Source organism: Hylobates moloch, unplaced genomic scaffold, assembly GCF_009828535.3.
Source record: "Hylobates moloch isolate HMO894 unplaced genomic scaffold, HMol_V3 SCAFFOLD_3, whole genome shotgun sequence".
NCBI lineage: Eukaryota > Metazoa > Chordata > Mammalia > Primates > Hylobatidae > Hylobates > Hylobates moloch.
The window spans coordinates 40837437-40855647 of record NW_026652278.1 but is presented as its reverse complement, the minus strand read 5'-3'; the positions used below and the strand labels follow the sequence as shown (position 1 = coordinate 40855647).

At 42.8% G+C, this 18211-nt stretch overlaps 1 protein-coding gene across 7 annotated transcripts in view; it reads left to right on the top strand.

Moving 5' to 3' along the window:
- Nucleotides 1–18211, top strand: part of EXOC6 (exocyst complex component 6) — a 297299-nt gene that overhangs the window by 61779 nt on the left and 217309 nt on the right. For 5 of the 7 annotated variants that reach the window (XR_009212754.1, XR_009212755.1, XM_058436204.1 and 2 more), the window contains exon 3: nt 7044–7158. Coding sequence is in view for 5 of the 7 variants with exons in the window: in XM_058436204.1 (XP_058292187.1) it covers nt 7044–7158 (115 nt within the window). In the remaining 2 variants the exon portion in view is untranslated. Of the gene's footprint in view, nt 1–3407; nt 3658–7043; nt 7159–18211 lie in introns of those variants that run through there. The other 2 variants (XM_032136663.2, XM_058436206.1) reach the window with 2 other exon arrangements.

Sequence of the window (18211 nt, the reverse complement as noted above, 5' to 3'; positions counted from 1 at the left end):
AGATGATTCCAGAAAAGCAAGTTGCAAGAGCTAAAGGTCATTCTAGGCTCAGGGGTTCCCACACCTTTGTTGCTCCTGATTTTCTTGGACTTTTGTTCATCTTATAGGCCTCCAATTCAACGCTGACCTCTGGCTCCACTGGGTTTGGGAACTCTCATTCTGCCTTTCTGAAATCTTGGAAGTTATCATTCCTTAGTGTTTTGTGAATCTGTTGGCACTTTCAGCTATGGCTCATTAGCTCCCCAAATCCTAGTCAGTAGCATATAACATTCCTAGATATTTGATGTATTTTGCTGCTTTTGTATATGGTGTCGATTTTGTATTTCATTTCCTAATTGTGACTAGTATACAGATGAGCATTTTTTGGTCTAGAGTGCTTCCTAGATTCACTCATTAATTCTGTTTGTTGATCCCTTTAGATTTTCTACGTATACAATCATGTATTCCGCAAATATCAATTTTTCTTCTTTCTTACCAATCTTTACATCATTTATTTCCCTATCTTGACTTGTTACACTGGCTAGATTTCCAGGACAATTTTGAATGGAGCTAGTGATTGTTGTTTTCCTGAGATGAGGTGGTCAGTGTTTGGCATTTAGTGAGCAAACAAGATATTAGTGTTTTCTTTGTTTGTTTGCTTTAAAGAGTTTTGCTCTGTCACCCAGGCTGGAATGCAGTGGTGCAATCTTGGCTCATTGCAACCTCTGCCTCCTGGGCTCAAGTGATTCTCCTGCCTCAGCCTCCCAAGTAGCTGAGACTACAGGTGTGTGCCACCACACCTGGCTAATTTTTGTATTTTTAGTAGAGACGGGGTTTCACTATGTTGGTCAGGCTGGCCTCGAACTCCTGACCTCAGGTGATCTACCAGCCTCAGCCTCCCAGGGTGCTAGGATTACAGGCATGAGCCACTGTGCCCTGCCGGTTTTTTTTTTTTTAATAGACTTCTATTTCTAGATTGCTGAGTTTTGTGTGTGTGTGTGTGTGTGTGTGTGTGTGTGTTATTTTTTTTGTTTTTTTGTGGACCCTTCAAAATGCATAGGAAGTAGCGGGGTAAAGATGGGAGGGAAAATTCCAACTCCACCAAGACTCTGAGCAGGATTAAACACCAGGTGATATTTGCCAGGGGTGGGCCACTTTCATCTGGTATTCTTCTTCTACTGATAGAGGAGTTAAGAAGAAATTATTTAGGCAGATAGAGTAAGGAAGTTCTCCGTAAACTTTTCCTTTTAATGAAAAGCAGCCTCCAAATCGTTTTCTTTTCTAACAAAGAGGACCCTGTAAAATCGAGTTGCAGACGTAGAAAGGCAGGCTAGAAGCTTGCGCGGGTGAATGCTGGCAGCTGTGGCAATAGGGAAAGGCCACCTGGGACTAGGCATGTTCAAAATGACTGCTCCATCTTCCCTTTTCCTTTCCAACCACATGTGCCATAGGGAGCAGACAACATGGGGCTGGCCAAGTGGAAAGCCCGTTTGAATGATAAGATTAGGGTGGGGTGGCCAGCTTCTTCATGCACTATGTAAACATCACAACTGGTCCAGCCAATCTGTGCACCCTATGCAAATCAGACACCACCTCCTCAAACCTGTCTATAAAATCCCATGCACTCCCCGCAGGCTGGAAGTCCCATTCGGGCGCCCCTCTCTCTCGCAGGAGAGGAAGCTGTTCTCCTTTCTCTTTCTTTTGCCTATTAAGCCTCTGCTCTTAACCTCACTCCACATATGTCCATGTCCTTGATTTCCTTGGCATGAGACAACGAACCTCGGACAACAACGCCAGACAACAACCCCACTTCACTACCTTCTGGGGCACCCCTGTCTTGTCCCCAGTTTCTCAGATATGTTTCCTAGAGACTGTAAATTATAGAGGGGGCATCTGTGCCAATGAAACACATGAACATGTCAGAAGCATTTGAACCAGAGTGACTCCATCTTGAATAAGGGCTGGGTAAAATGAGGCTGATACCTACTGGGCTGCATTCCCAGGAGGTTAGGCATTCTGTCACAGGGTGAGATAGGAAATTGGCACAAGATACAGGTCACAAAGACCTTGCTGATAAAACAGACTGGGTGAAGAAGCCAGCCAAATCCCACCGAAACCAAGATGGTGATGAGAGTGACTTCTGATCATCCTCACTGCTCATTACAATGCATTAGCATGCTAAAAGACACTCCCACCAGCACCATGACAATTTACAAATGCCATGGCAATGTCAGGAAGTCACCCCATATGGTCTAAAAAGGGGAGGAACCCTCAATTCTGGGAATCGCCCACCCCTTTCCCAGAAATCTCATGAATAATCCACCCCTTGTTTAGCATATAATCAAGAAGTAACAATAAGTATAAGCAGCTGAGCACCCATGCCACTGCTCTGCCTATGGAGTAGCCATTCTTTATTCCTTTATTTGCTTTATAAATTTTCTTTCACTTTATGCATTCGCCTCAAATTCCTTCTTGTGTGAGATCCAAGAACCCTCTCTTGGGACCCCTTCCTCGTAACAAACATAATGTTTCCTACTAGTGTTTCCAGTACAGAGCAAGGAGCCTGGGAGTCTAGTCTTGGTGATGGAGTGAGAAAGGTGAGCGACTGATGCAGTTTTATCTGAAGAATAAACTTACTTAAAAAAAAGGTTAATTTCCAGTTCTAGAGGGACAGGGGTTCCTAACAGACTAATGGGACAGAGACTGAGTTATAGAGAAAAAAGAAAAAGGCCCAGAAAAGGGCCCCAAGGAACAGGACTGTATCAACTTCACACACAGCCTGATGGTGTGTCCTAAAGATCAGCTTAGGGCAGGATTTCTCAGCCTGGGCACTACTGGCATTTCAGGCTGGATAATTCGTGTGTGTGTGTGTGTGTGTGGGCGCGTGTGTGTGTGTTGCAGGTCAGGTGGGGGTTTGTGCTGTGCATTGTAGGTTGTTTAGCAGTATCCCTGGCCCATTCTCACTAGATGTCAGTAGCACCACCCACCTCCCATGGTGACAATCAAATATGTCTCCCAACATTTCCCTCGAGCATGGGACCCACAAGATCACCCAGTTGAGAACCACTAGCCTAGGGTCACTTAAACTTCTCTTGTCAGTGGTCAGACTTAATCCTAGGAAGTAGTCAAGGAGTTTGAGCTGCAGCTGGGAGGAGAGGTTAAGGGTCCAGACTGGAACATTCCAATCACACACGCCATTCTTTTTTATGGGCATCTTGGAATATGGCTGTTTCAAAACTTTCCACTTCCTCCTTTTCTTTTCCTCATTTGATGAATTTGTTGTCAGCACTATGAGACAGGGGAGGTTGTTTTCTCTGTTAGTTTTGGGAGGAGAGCCTCTCCTGTTCTTTTAATCTGTGCGAACTTCCGGCAGGAAATGGCACTCAAGGAAAGTTTTGAATAAAAGGAAGATGCTGGTTTAGCCAGTTGAAACAGGAAGTTGTTGCCTGTGTCTCATACGGTGTAGAAGAAAGTAAGAGGCAGAGAGAAACTGCACTTAGCAGGACTGGGAGGAGCAGAAGACAGTGGGGTGGGAGTACAGGGAGGGTGGGGAGAGCTGAGGAGCAGAGGGAGGCAACTGGGCCACCAGGACAGAAGACCTTGAATCTCCAGGCTGAGCTGACTGTACCGGAAGAGGATGAATGTGCTGTGTAGGAGGAGCAGGGTCATGCAGTGACAGTAAGTCAAAGCTATAGTGGTTTGTTAATTAAACTACTTTAGAGTATAGTATTCTTCTATACTATATTCTATTTTTTTTTTCTTTTTCGAGTCAGAGTCTCGCTCTGTCACTCAGGCTGGAGTACAATGGCGTGATCTCGGCTCACTGCAACATCCACCTGCTGGGTTCAAGCAATTCTCCTGCCTCAGCCTCCTGAATAGCTGGGACTACAGGTGTGTGCCACCACACCCGGCTAATTTTTTGTATTTTTAGTAGAGATGGGGTTTCTCCATGCCAGCCAGGTTGGTCTTGAACTCCTGACCTCAGGTGATCCACCTGCCTCGGCCTCCCAAAGTGCTGGGACTACAGGTGTGACCCACCGTGCCCAGCCTATTCTATTTAAATACATTTTATTTAATACATTTATTTAAATACATTCTATTTAATACATTTTCTCTCCAATATTAAGAGCATATGCCTACATTCTAAAATCTCCTTGAATAAAGAGAGAGAGAAAGAGAGCGAATGTGGCAAAATATTAACAATTGGTGAATCAGATGAAGGGTATATTTTTGTTCACATTATATTCTTCCTGTAATTCTTCTATAAGTTTGAAAATTTTCAAAATTAAAATTTGTGCTGTGTGGAGAGAAGAATGAATTTTTAAAACCATGTGATATTTAGAACTGGATCAGTCATCACAGATGTATGTGTTCATGAATATGTGGCATTATTTATGAATTTTTTTCTCTTCAATGTAATATAGTGACGCTGATGGCTCTCTTAAGAGTGATTTCTCATCACGTATTTATGTATTTTCAGGTTCTGACAAATACAATCTAGAATTGTCAGATTTTTGCATAATTTGCCCCATTTCCTTACAAGGCAGAGGTAAATCAGCTTGTAGCTTTCACTATCATTCATTCATTGGATAAGCATTTCTTGAGTATCTGCTATAACTGTATACAAGATGTATACTCTTTTTTTTTGAGATGGAGTTTTGCTCTTGTCGCCCAGGCAGGAATGCAGTGGCGCAATCTCGGCTCACTGCAACCTCCGCCTCCCGGGTTCAAGCGATTCGCCTGCCTCAGCCTCCGGAGTAGCTGGAATTACAGGCCCACCACCACAGCCAGCTAATTTTTTAATTTTTAGTAGAGACGGGGTTTCACCATGTTGGCCAGGCCTGTCGCGAACTTCCGACCTCAGGTGATCCACCTGCCTCAGCCTCCCAAAGTGCTGGGATTACAGGTGTGAGCCACCGCACCCGGCCTACAAGGTGTACACTCTTAAACATTATGGGGAATACGAATATGAATCAGATAGACATTCTGCACACATATAATCTTATAATTTGGTATAAGTTTAAAACCTTGCACATAAAGAACTTTTTTTTTTTTGGCTGGAGTGCAGTGGCCCGAGTTTGGCTCACTGCAACCTCTACCTCCCGGGCTCAAGTGATTCTTGGGCCTCAGCTTCCCAAGTAGCTGGGACTACAGGTGTGTGCCACCAAGCCCAGCTAATTTTTGTATTTTTAGTAGAGACAGGGTTTCACCCTGTTGGCCAGGCTAGTCTCGAACTCCTGGCCTCAAGTGATCCACCCGCCTCGGATTCCCAAAGTGGTGGGATTACAGGTGTGAGCCACCATGCCCAGCCAAGAACTTTAAGAGAGATTGAAAATTATTATTTTTTGTCAAGTGTCAAAGAACTTACTCATCTTATTGGGAAATGGTGTGAGGCATATTGTGCTGCGTTTGTTCCGTCCTGCCATGGAGCAAAACTAGGGCTGAGGGTTGGGGGCTGTTGGTGGGGTTGAAGTGAAGAATGCTGCATTGGTTTGCCATTGCTGTATAACCCATCAGTCTGTGGCTGAAAACAACAGTCATTTAGTATTGTTCTTGTGTCTGTGCTTCAGTTGGGGCTTGGCTCATAAGTGTAGATTTGGATAGGCAGTTCTGTTTCAGGCTGCTGCAGCTAGATGAAAATATATACTTTCCCCTGAAGGTCTGTGGACCAGTGGGGATGACTCTATCTCATGTAGCTCTCAGGGAATGCTTTTCTTAGGTGATGGCAGAGGTGCAAGAGGACAAACAGAAAAATGCCCTAGAGGCTTTAGAAAGCCCAGGCTCAGAACTCATATGCTGTTATTTTAGCTTATGTATCACTGGCCAGCAGAAGTCACATGGCTGAGCCCAAAGTCATGGGACAGGGACAAATACCGTGCCCACAGTGAAGTGGTGGCAAGGGTGTGGATGCAGGCAGGGGTGACAAACTGATGCAATCTATGACACATGCCATAGATTGTAGTTATAGCATGCTTTGAATACTACATTTTTAAGAGAACAAACTTCAATTTTTTTGTCAGAGCTTTTAAAAAAGTCTGATGAAAACAAAAAAAAATAAAAAGCTTCTTATGGAAGAATGTCATTACTCATTCCTTTAAATATTGTCTTTCTTGTATTAAGCAAGAAGGCTGAGGTTAAACTGAATTGAAGAAGATCGAATGCAAGTGGTAATGGGAAATACATGCCCATTAGTTCTTTAAGCCTACTTGGGGCTGGTTGTAGGGCACATTTTCCTTTGCTATTTTGGGCCTCTAGTTCATGCACTCTTTCTTCCTCTCAGTGGCAGCTAGCCTTCTTAAAACCCTGACATCTTCATTCTCTTTCTTCCTCTCCATCAAAACCTATTCTGCAGAAGGGATCTAGCAATCTCATTCACAGTGAGGCATAAGGAACTGAAAAGGAGTAAGATCTAAATGCCTCCAGAAGCATTTGTATTTGAACAAGAGATAAAAGAACTAATGGCTCTATCTCTAATGGAGGAAATTGACACAGCAGAGTAGAGAAGCAAAGGAGATAGACAGGGCACCAAGGAATTAGCCTAGTGACCTCAGAATCACATCCCATAGCACATTTCATTTTTCCTGGGCAAATTACCTCCTTGGGTTTGTGGGCAAGCCCTTGCCCACAAATACAAATGCTTCTGGAGGCATAGTTGCAGTAATAACTAGGAATGTAGCTTTGGTTATGTATTTAGCATAAATAATATTAATATATATGCCTTGTCAAATCAAATGCATTTAATAAATTTGTATAGTATAATGACTCTAATTCCTACATATAGTTATTGTCTTTGAGAAACGAGTGAATAAATATAGCTGGCACTAGGCAGGAACTTTCCGAACTGTGTCAAGGTTAATAATAAGTAAAATGTTATAAGTGGAGACAGGACAGCAACAGCTGTGCAACATTCTTGGAAGCAAAGACTTTGATAGCATGAAGTCAGACAGTGAGCTTGTTTTTGTTGCTACTTTGGGTGAACAGAGAATATTTCTAACAATTATAAGGAAAACAGTATTTTTTATGTAAATTACAACAGTTTTTCACTCAATATCTGATGTATGCAGCTGGAAAATCAGGGGCCTGTCGAGCGATGTTGGAAGAAGAAGAAACAGATCAAACCTATGAGAATGTCCTGGCTGAGATTCAGTCTTTCGAGCTGCCTATTGAAGCTACTTTAAGGTAGGGCACCGTTGCATTTTATTGTGTCTTCTTTAGCGGTGATAAGGTGGTCCTTTACCCTGCTTTTTATAATTCTTTATAAGAGTAAAAAATATTTTTGCAAAAGTTACAGTTCTGTATATACTTAATCTCAAGGTTTTCTTATCCTTAGAGAAATTACAGGACATAATTAATCCATTTTATTTTGCATGTTTCCTAACTCATCACCATAAGATTAAAAACTATGACTTTCAAATGATCCAAAAGGACCTCAATCACCTCCAAATAAATTTATATGAGGTTTCAATTGTTTTCTTTAACATATCACTTAGTGAAAAACATTCAGAACAATTAGACATATCAATGAAGCCAATTACATTTGGGTGGATATGAGTCATAGGAAAAAATATAGACCATTTATTTTGTATTGTAGCTGCTTTCTTGAGTGTATGGTGACCGCTCAGATATGTATTATTTTGTTTCCATATAAGGTTTATTTATTTTTTCTTTTTTAACATCTTCTTGGATACCAATATATAAGGTTTAAAAATAGCTTCTTTGGTCATGTGGGTATTAATTTTCACAGTTCAAGAACAGGATTAAAATGAAAAACTATGTGTCATTGTGTTCAAAGGGCAGCTTTTAAAATTTAATTCTCTATGTCTGCCTGTCTCTGACACCTATCAGTGTGGGAACAAGATATTCATCACTTAATTTGATAGTGACAGTCAATAAATATTTGTTGACTAATATTTGTAGATTAAGTGGAAGGATATGTGTGTGTGTGTGTGTGTGTATGTGTGTGTGTGACCTCTTCGTTCTCAGAAAGGCCCCAGGGCCAAGTGCTTCTAAATCCACTAAAGTTTAAACCTGAATAAATTTCTCCCAGCTATTTAAATCTTATTTTGCATTAAACATAGTTTGAATGTCTTCAAAGGTCTTAGGGTAGTGTTAGGGACATGGTAAACAATTGAGATTTGTTGGTTGATTCTTGGATTATCAATATGTAGGTATAGTTGCAAAATAATTACAACTCTATTATAACTATTACATATACCTTTGTCTTATCTGAGCATCATAAATATTCTGTGAAAAAGAGCTGGTAATTTTCAATAGCAGAAATCAGAGCTTTGTAGCAATGGAAAACTCCACAATTTTCTCCATATGGAGCATACTTTAAATTGTACCATTGCCTTCTAAAACTTGTGCATCCACCTGGTGGCTAGGTAGGTGGTCAAGTGCTAGGTGCTAGGTAGTTAAGTGCTAGGTGCTAGGTGGCTAAGTCTAAGTGGAAACAAGAGAAAGGGTGAAGGGAGCCTAGATGTGTTTTAGTTACCATGGCCTCTGCTCCCATTGTTGCTTCAGAGCCCTTGGCCTTCAACTTGTAACCCTTTCTACCTCTCCCCGGTCTCACAACCCTGGCCAACATCTACAGACTTTGTCTGTCCTTAGAACTATCCTGTCGGCTAGTCTGTCTCTGGTGTTGGACTTGACTTCCTTTCTTGGTGCTTGGATCTTTCTTACCTTCTCTTCTTAGGACAAATATCCCTGGTATCAATCTTGTACCTGGTCTTTCTACAGCAAAAAATCATTTAGATTTCGCAGCCACAGCACTCTCTCAGCCTCACCTTCAAGGGCAAGCCTGCATAGATATGTTCCCCAGGTGCTACCCTGTCACGACCATGCAGTGGGCCTAAAATGCCAATTGTTAGCTTAATGTTTGGGTATGAAAAAGGGTGAGAACACTCCTTTCCAAAGGCTACTGTTAAAACACACTGATGTTATTTTGCGGAGTAGAGTGAAGTTACAAGCCCCTAACAAGCCTTTATCTGGGACAGTATTCAACAAAAAGCTTTCCTAATTTTCTAAACTATTCATCTAATAAGTCGATTAGATGAAGACTTCTAAGATTGGCATTTGATGCCTTTCCATACATATGCACGTGTGTCACTGATTTTCTACTGTAACTGAGCTTAGGGAACACATCAGCTCATGTAGCCAAATATGAGGGTTGAAAAATAATGACAGGACTCTCATTTCAGTCAAACTAGACTCTGCTATTTTACAATATGCCTCCTGGAGCTTGGGGTTCCTTTCCCCTATTATTCGCTCTTCCTTCTGCCTGCTAAAATCCAACGTATCTTGCAAGGCATAGCTCTAATGCTCTTTCTAGCGCTACTTACCTAGCTGCTAGGTGCTAGGCACTGTGGAAACTCTATAAAGGTTACTAAGATATAAGACACATGCCCTGCCCTCAGGAACCTTTAGCCTGAAATGGTTATAACACAACACACACACACACACACACACACACACACACACACAAACACACACAAGCCAGAATAAATGCTCTGGATTCTTTGAAGCCTCTCCTATCTAGATGTGAATATTCCATTGTGAATCCCCATCTAGATGTGAATATTCAACTGTGGAAGCCCCTAAGAATGTGATTCATATGAGTTCACGGGCTAATGGTGAAGAAAATACTTACCTTTCTAATAAAAACGAAAAGAGGCAGTCCAGCAAGAATGTCATCATTTCAGCAAAGAAGAGAAGGAGGAGGAAGTATTTTAAAACGCCAAGTTCTGGCTGCATGCAGTGGCTCATGCCTGTAATCCCAGCACTTTGGGAGGCTGAGGTGGGAGATCGCTTGAGGCCAGTTGAAGACCAGCCGAAGCAACATAGTGAGACCCTGTCCCTATAAAACACTTTTTAAAATTAGCTGGTGGCTTGCGCCTGTAGTTTCAGCTACTCGGGAGGCCAAAGGGGGAGGCTCACTTGAGCCCAGGAAGTCAAGACTGCGGCGAGCTGTGATCATGCCACTGCACCCTAGCCTGAGTGACAAGGGTTAAGACCCTGTCTCCAAACACAAAACAAAACCAAAACCAAAAGAAAACTATAAGCCAAAAGGGTTGAGAGGGTGGAAAAGGAGTTTGGCTGGAGGCAGCTGAAGGCCCTGCCATGAGGCCCTGGAATGAACAGTGAGAGAAAGGTTAGGATACCGGGACTGGAAATGCAAGAGAGAAACATTCCCAGGGAAAAGCTGAGGTAGAGAGAATATTGAAGAGTTTACCTACGTGTTTTTCCCTGTCACAGAAGAAAGGCATTGCTTTGACAAATATTTTCTGCTGTAAAATCCGGAACTCTGTTAGCTTCCTTTTCCTGCCCACCTTGTTTTGCAGGTAGGCAACCTGAGGTGACCTATTTGAGGTCAGAGTTCATATCTGGGCCAGGTGGAGTTTGCTCCCCTAACGAGGTGAGCTCAGAGAGCTCAGTGAGTCAGGACTCAAGAAATGGTTTCTACCAGTGTAATTCAAGGGTAACTGAATGGCATTTCTTTTGCAGAGCATTCAAACCTTCCCGCATACTCATTCCCACACATCATCTGGGAAAACAAGTCTCCTCTGTCTCAGACGTCATGAGTGGGTTGTGGCGACCAAGAGTCATTGTCAATGGCCTATAATGCCTTTCACCCCACCAGGCTGTGTTCTTCCCACCTCCTGGCTTTATACATGGCTACTCCCAGGACAAGCTTCTTCCAGATGGTCCAGCTCGTTTCCTGCCTGACTTTCCCAATGAGCCCTTGTGTTGGCTCCTTTGGCCCTCTTTTTGAAAGAGTGGACAAGAATCAGATGATTCTGAGGTCTTGCATTTGTTTTCATTTTGTATGTGAAATGGTATTTAAGGCCCATAGCATTAAGTTTGAAGGAAAGATGGTTTCAGGGGAGAGCTGAGGCTCTATACTTTTCCCAAGGTTTATTTGCATTGCCAATGAAACATCCATTAAAGCCATCTCAGCCAACTGTAGAGTTTGAATTGGAGAAGAAAATACCAGGGTTGAAAAGTGGAATTTGATGTTAGCCATGCAGATGGCGACTGAACTTAAGAAAAAAGGGAGAAATGTAAAGGAAGGCCTACTGTCAGTGCCTGTATTGTCCCAGCATGGTTTAGCTTTGGGCATTCAAAATCCCCTACCTAGGCCAGGCACAGTGGCTCACGCCTGTAATCCCAGCACTTTGGGAGGCTGAGGCCGGTGGATCACTTGAGGTCAGGAGTTCAAGACCAGCCTGGCCAACATGGCGAAACCCCATCTCTACTGAAAAATACAAAAATTAACCAGTCGTAGTGGTGCACGTCTGTAGTTCCAGCAACTTGGGAGGCTGAAGCGGGAGAATCACTTGAACCTGGGAGGCGGAGGTTGCCGTAAGCCGAGATTGGGCCACTGCACTCTGGCCGGGGCGACAGAGTGAGACTCCTCTAAAAAAAAAAAAAAAAAATCCCCTAGCTTGCAGAATATTGGTAGGCTGAAATTTACGGGCAGGTAAAGTCTGCAGTTAGTTTTGCTGCCCTAATCCTTTTGCCCTGGGCATCACTGTTTTCACTGCATTGCAACCACAGGCTAATTTCCACTGGATGTTCTCATTCTGTTCAGGTTTCCTGATTTTCACTGTAGCCTCTCCATTTGGTGTAGATGTGCCTGGCTCCTTGCCAGCTCCTTCCGCTAGGGGGCGTGCCTGTCCCTGGGAGACTTAATGGCTGTCCGGGGCCATGTTCAAGGAAACATTAGTCCCTGTTTTACTCAGTATTATCAAATTCCTTGCACAAGGACAGTCAATAGGTTTCAAGTAGCATATCAATTCAATGCATTGGGAATGGTTGCCTGAATCTTCATATTGAGGATGATCCTGATAAATTAGTGACGGTAGCTACGGTCCTAGGATATGGTAGTAGCAGTGTTCATAACATTTATTTACCATATTCACACTAGAACTTCCTGCTGTGAGGCACCACCCATCAGACCTGCTCCCATGGATACTGACTCAGACCTGGATGTAGCCTGGGGTTCATGATGCCCCTTGGGGTCCTGCAGGTGTGTTATTAGCCCCTTAGAACAGGTCCTGAAGTCACAATGTCTGAACCGACTTGGGTTCAGAAGTCACAGCATGTTTTGTGGCTGTAGCTGAGCCTGAGATGATAAAATTATGGACACATTGTAGGGTACTGCAAAGTTAGTAGGAGGTAGAAAGGTGGGGGGCTGTGGGGGCGGGGGTGGATGTCTAAAGCAGGCCCTGCAGAGGGCTGGGAAAATAGGAGGAAAAGGGAGTTGTACAAGATGACGTACCAGAAGAAATTTTTGTAATTGTTTTATGATAACATAATTGTTTTACACTTGTATTCACAGACTCTCTCAGGCACTTTTCCAAAAGCTGACCATGAAGTTTTATCAGTTTAAGAGCAAACAGGATATCATATTTCTTTGACTTTAATGTTTTTAGGAATAAAGATAACGTGCTTTTAGGAAAGGAAAGAAAACATTAAAAAAAAACCCTAAAGTGTATATACTATAAAATCTTAGAATGACATACTAAAACAAAAAATAAGTAGTTAAATTTAACTGTGGATGTTCTAGAATGTTCTTGCTATTTATATCTTTATAAATGTAAGATTTGTATTAAATCTTATTTTATCAAGTATATTCATTAAGATCAAAGGTCCAGATTTTAATCTGGACTGAACATTTACTACTTGTATGATTTTGGCCTTAGTTTCTGAAACTATAAAGTGGGGATTATGATAAAACCTATCTCAAATGATTAGTGTCTATAAGGTGCTTAGCATAATAGTTGACTGGCACAGAGTAAATAATAAATATTAGTGTTGACTATTATTGTCTAGTTTCCATTTGGGATGGATATTCTAGTATGACTTAATAAATATATACTTTAGAGTCCTGAAGTAAACAATCACTCATAACATCTTGAAATTCTGAGCAGGTGTGAAATATTGAGTTATGCGAATTTTTTAAAACTTTTTAAAATTTGACAAATAATAATCGCATATATTTAGAGTGTAGAACTTTTTTTTTTTTGAGACAGGGTCTGGCTCTGTCAGTCAGGCTGGAATACACTGGCACAATCTTGGCTCACTGCAGCCTCTGCCTCTTGGGCTCAAGCAATCCACCCATCTCAGCCTCTTGAGTAGCTGGGACCACAGGCGTGTGCCACCATGCCCGGCTAATTTTTGTATTTTTTGTAGAGACGAGGTTTCGCCATGTTGCCCAGGCTGGTCTCAAACTCCTGAACTCCAGCAATCCGCCTGCCTTGGCCTCCCAAAGTGCTGGGATTACGGTGTGTGCCACCATACCTGGCCTATTTATAGGGTATAATGTGATGTTTCACTGTCTGTTTACATTGTAGAATGATTAAATCAAGCTAATTATTATATCTATCACCTTACATATTTTTTGTGGTGAGAACATTTAAAATCTACTTTGAGCAATTTTGAAATATGCAATATATTATTATTATTAATTATAGCCACCATTCTGTGCAATAGATCACCAAAGCTTATTTCTCCTGTCCAACTGAAATTTTGATTAACATCTTTGATTAACATCTTTCCTTTTCCCATCTATCTCTCTCCTCAGCCTCTGGTAACTACCATTCAACTCTCGACTTCTCTGAGTTCAACTTTTTTAGATTCTACACATAAGTGAGATCATGCAGTATTTGCGTTTCTGTGCCTGGCTTACAGTAATGTAAATTTTATTTTGGTTGCATTATATGCAGGGGAGAGAGGTGTCAATTTTAAAAATCACATTCACTAATGCTTATATTTTATACTAATGCAATATCATGACCTGATTTAATCTCTAATGAGAATAGTATAATGTTCTACATAAAAATGGAGTCCAGAGAAATTGTTCAGAAATAAATTTGGGCCTAACAATGACAGAGGCTTGCTGCATCTGTGGCACCTCCAAAAAGCCTGGAATGTCTTATGAGACTGGGCTATACAGTTACCCAATTTTTGCTGGACATTTAAGTGATATCATTAGCTATCTGATGTTTATTGCAACACTAGATAAAACTTTAAAAACATTTTTATGTTTAGGAGCCAAATATTCTAACCAGGGGGACAGTTTTGCTTATTTAGTGGTTAAGTGAATGGGCTTTGGAACCAAGGATATGGGTTCAAATTCTGCCTTTATAATTACTAACAGAGCTGTTGAAAGGATTAGTTGAATTAGGCATGAAATGTATTAATGAAATGTAATGTCTCATAGCAAATGCTCATTCACTCATTCATTCGGTAAATAAATAATAATGGCACATTTACAATGTGACAGGCAGTGGTCTGAGTGCCGTTGATACAGCAAGATCAAGATCTGGAAAGTCCGTGCTCACAGGGAGCTTGTATTTTAGTGAAAAGAGCCAGAAACACACCAATAAAAAAGTGTTAATAAGTGCTATAAAGAATTAGAAAACAGGCCAGGCACGGTGGCTCATGCCTGTAATCCCACCATTTTGGGAGGCTGAGGCAGGCAGATCATGAGGTCAGGAGTTCGAGACCAGCCTGGCCAACATGGTGAAACCCTGTCTCTACTAAAAATATAAAAATTAGCCGGGTGTGGTGGTGCACACCTGTAATCCTAGCTACTCAGGAGGCTGAGGCAGGAGAATTGCTTGAACCCGCGAGGTGGAGGTTGCAGTGAGCTGAGATCACACCACTGCACTCCAGCCTGGGCAACAGAGGGAGACTCTGTCTCAGAAAAAAAAAAAAAAAAAGGGTAAGGAATAGGAAGGTTTAGGGATGCTAATATCCCTAGCCAGGGAGTAAATGTCAGCTGTCGTCATCATCATCATCATCATCATCATTTCATTAGCTACATTTCGAATCCTATTTTGTCAAGAGGAAAGAGAAAAATCGGACAAGTGAGAGGAAAAGAAGAAAGGGCAAAGGGCAGTAAAGGAAGGCTAAGCAGGGAAAGAGGGAGGAATAGAGAGTGCGTTGAACAGGATGACGAATAAGAAAACCAACAAGGAGAAGGAAGGTAAGAGGAGAGAGCAGGGACAATTGTTTGTCTTATAAACTGGTGGTGGCGGTGGAGTTGGTGGGGGGGGGGGGGGTTATTTGAAGGAAAGAGAGAATGGAACTCAGAGAAAATGATATTGTTCTTTAACTGCTCAGTGGACTTTAAAATGTTTAGTTTTGAGGGCTTTCGGGGCATTTTTCTGAGGGCAGGGTTGGCAACATAATTTGTGGGGCCCAGGGCAAAATGAAAATGTAGATTCCTTTTTCAAAAATTATAAAGAATTACAAGATGGTGATGACGGAGTATTGAACCAAAGGCAACTGCGTAGGTCACACACCATGAGCCAGCCCTGTCTGAGCGCAACACAGAACATGGTACACAGCAAACATTTAATAAAAATAGTTGTTGAATGAACAAAACCCGGGGCCAGTTGCTTTTGAACTCCTCTGAGGACTGGCCCGTATTTTAGAAAAAAACTGATTTTATTTGGCTTCAATTTCAAATTTCCTTCTATTGTTCTCCACCGTGGGGTCCAGATCTTTATGGAACAGCCGATTCCTGCACAGGGTTTTACAGCAGGAATCCTCCCAGACCAGCTGGGCTTTGTTTATTCTCTTGCACTTACAGAGTGTGGCCACTTGGGGTCACCACACCAAAAAGGCAGAAGCTGGAGGAGGGCCCCTGTGACGGTGGACATCCGAAACGAGTGGCTAAAAGCCACGGGGAAGGATTAGTTTATCAGAGCCAATGTATAAAGACTGCCTGTACTTTACATTTTGATACAGTTCTATAATTCTGTAACAAGAGCTCTAAAACTCTTTAAGAAACATTTGAATGATGCCAAGTTTTGAGAGGATAATGATAGGGTTCCCAGGAGTGAGGAGGGGAATCTTTTTGTAAATGTGGTATCCTACCTCGAAAAGCATGCATTGGGCCGGGCGCGGTGGCTCATGCCTGTAATCTCAGCACTTTAAGAGGCCGAGGCGGGCGGATGACGAGGTCAAGAGATCGAGACCATCCTGGCCAACATGGTGAAAGTCCATCTCTACTAAAATACAAAAAATTAGCTGAGTGGGCAGTCGCGGTGGCTCACACCTGTAATCCAAGAACTTCAGGAGCCCGAGGTGAGTGGATCACGAGGTCAGGAGTTCAAGACCAGCCTAGCCAAGATGGTGAAACCTCGTCTCTACTAAAAATACAAAAATTAGCTGGGCTTGGTGGCTGGCACACCTGTAATCCCAGCTACTCGGGAGGCTGAGGCAGAGAACTGCTTGAACCTTGGAAGCGGAGGCTGCAGTGAGCCAAGACCGCACCACTGCACTCCATCCTGGGCGACAGAGCGAGACTCTGTCTCAAGAAAAAAAAAAAATTACCTGGGCGTGGTGGCACGTGCTTGTAGTCCCAGCTACTCAGAAGGCTGAGGCAGGGGAATCACTTGAACTCGGAAGGCGGAGGTTGCAGTGAGCCGAGATCGCGCCACTGCACTCCAGCCTGGTGACAGAGCAAGACTGCGTCTCAGAAAAAAAAATAAAGAAAAAAAAGAAAAACACGCCATTTACAACATTAAGCTTAATACGAGAAGTATTTGCATGTGGATCATTCACTTATTAATTGACCCCCTACTATATGCAAGGCACTGGGCTGGGCAGTGAACAATACAGGCATCGTCCCTGTGCCTGACGTAGGAGCAGTTCCTGGAAATGGAGACAGACTCAGTGATTTGTTCACCACCATGATATGTGCTTCCAAGGATGAGTGAGCACTGCTCCCAAGGACAACGAAAGGCGCTTGCCTTAAAAGCGCAGGATCCAGAGGGTTCACTACAGTGGGTCTGGAACCAAGAATCCAACCCAAAGACACGTTCCTGTTTCCCTCTCTACAAAAGCAGGAAACATATTTCAGTTGGTTTACATCCACCAAGCATGCAGAAAACCCTGATACACAATCAGGTTATTTTTTTAATGATTAGAAAAAAGAACATTTATGTGTCTGGTTTTTATTTTTATTTTATCAAAGAGGAGGCTAAAATGCTGGGCTCTCTGGCTTACTAGCAAATGCCTGATAACCCTAGTCGCCAATGCTAATGTTGATTGAGCTAACATAATACATATATTATCTTCTTTAACCCTCACACAATTTGGTGAGCTAGGGATTCTTACTGTCCTTAATTCACACTTGAAGAAGCTGAGCCTTAATCAAGTTAAGTAACTCCCTGAGGCCTAACATCTAGTAAGAGATGAGTTGGAATTTGAACTCAAGTAGTTAAATGCCAGACCAGAGCAGTTGCACTCTACAACCTCGTTCTGAGGGAGGCGCTCTCCCAAGACAGGTCGTTAGTCTGTAGATAAATGGCGCAAAGTTAAGTTGCTAATGACTAAGAGTTTGTTTACAAGTCAAATCCTTACTTTGCCAATTAGTTTTATACTGGACACAAAATGCATCTCCTGCCCTGCTGGTCTTCCTGGTGTATCTTTCTTCTTCCAGGAGTCCTGAAGACAGATTTTGGATTGATCTCTAGAAGTCAATATCCACTGCCAAAAAATAATTCCACATGCATCTGCAATCTGCCTGTCTGTGCCCTGCTACTCCGCAACCTTCTCAGTGCAGACGTTAAATCATTCACTCCTTGGGGCTGGGTGTGGTGGCTCATGCCTGTAATCCCAGCACTTCAGGAGGCCGAGTCAGGGCGATCACTTGAGGGAAGGAGTGTGAGACCAGCCTGGCCAACATGGCCAAAGCCCATCTCTACTGTAAATACAAAAATTAGCTGGACGTGGTGGCATGCACCTGTAATCCCAGCTACTCAGGAGGCCAAGGCAGGAGAATCGCTTGAACCTGGGAGGCAGAGGTTGCAGTGAGCCAAGATCGCGCCACTGCACTCCAGCCTGGGCGATAGAGAGAGACTCCATCTCAAAAAAAAAAAAAAAAAATCATTTATCCCTTGGATAGGCTTCCCCCATCCCACATTTATATATTTGATAAATCTATGTCCATGATTAAAATGTACAGTTAGGGCCGGGCGTGGTGGCTCACGCCTGTAATCCCAACACTTTAGGAGGCCGAGGTGGGCAGATCACCTGAGGTCAGAAGTTTGAGACCAGCCTGGCCAACATGGAGAAACCCCGTCTCTACTAAAAATACAAAATTAGCTGGGTGTGGTGGCACGTGCCTGTAATCCCAGCTACTCTGGAGGCTGAGGCAGGAGAATCATTTGAACCCAGGAGGCGGAGGTTGCAGTGAGCCGAGATCACGCCATTG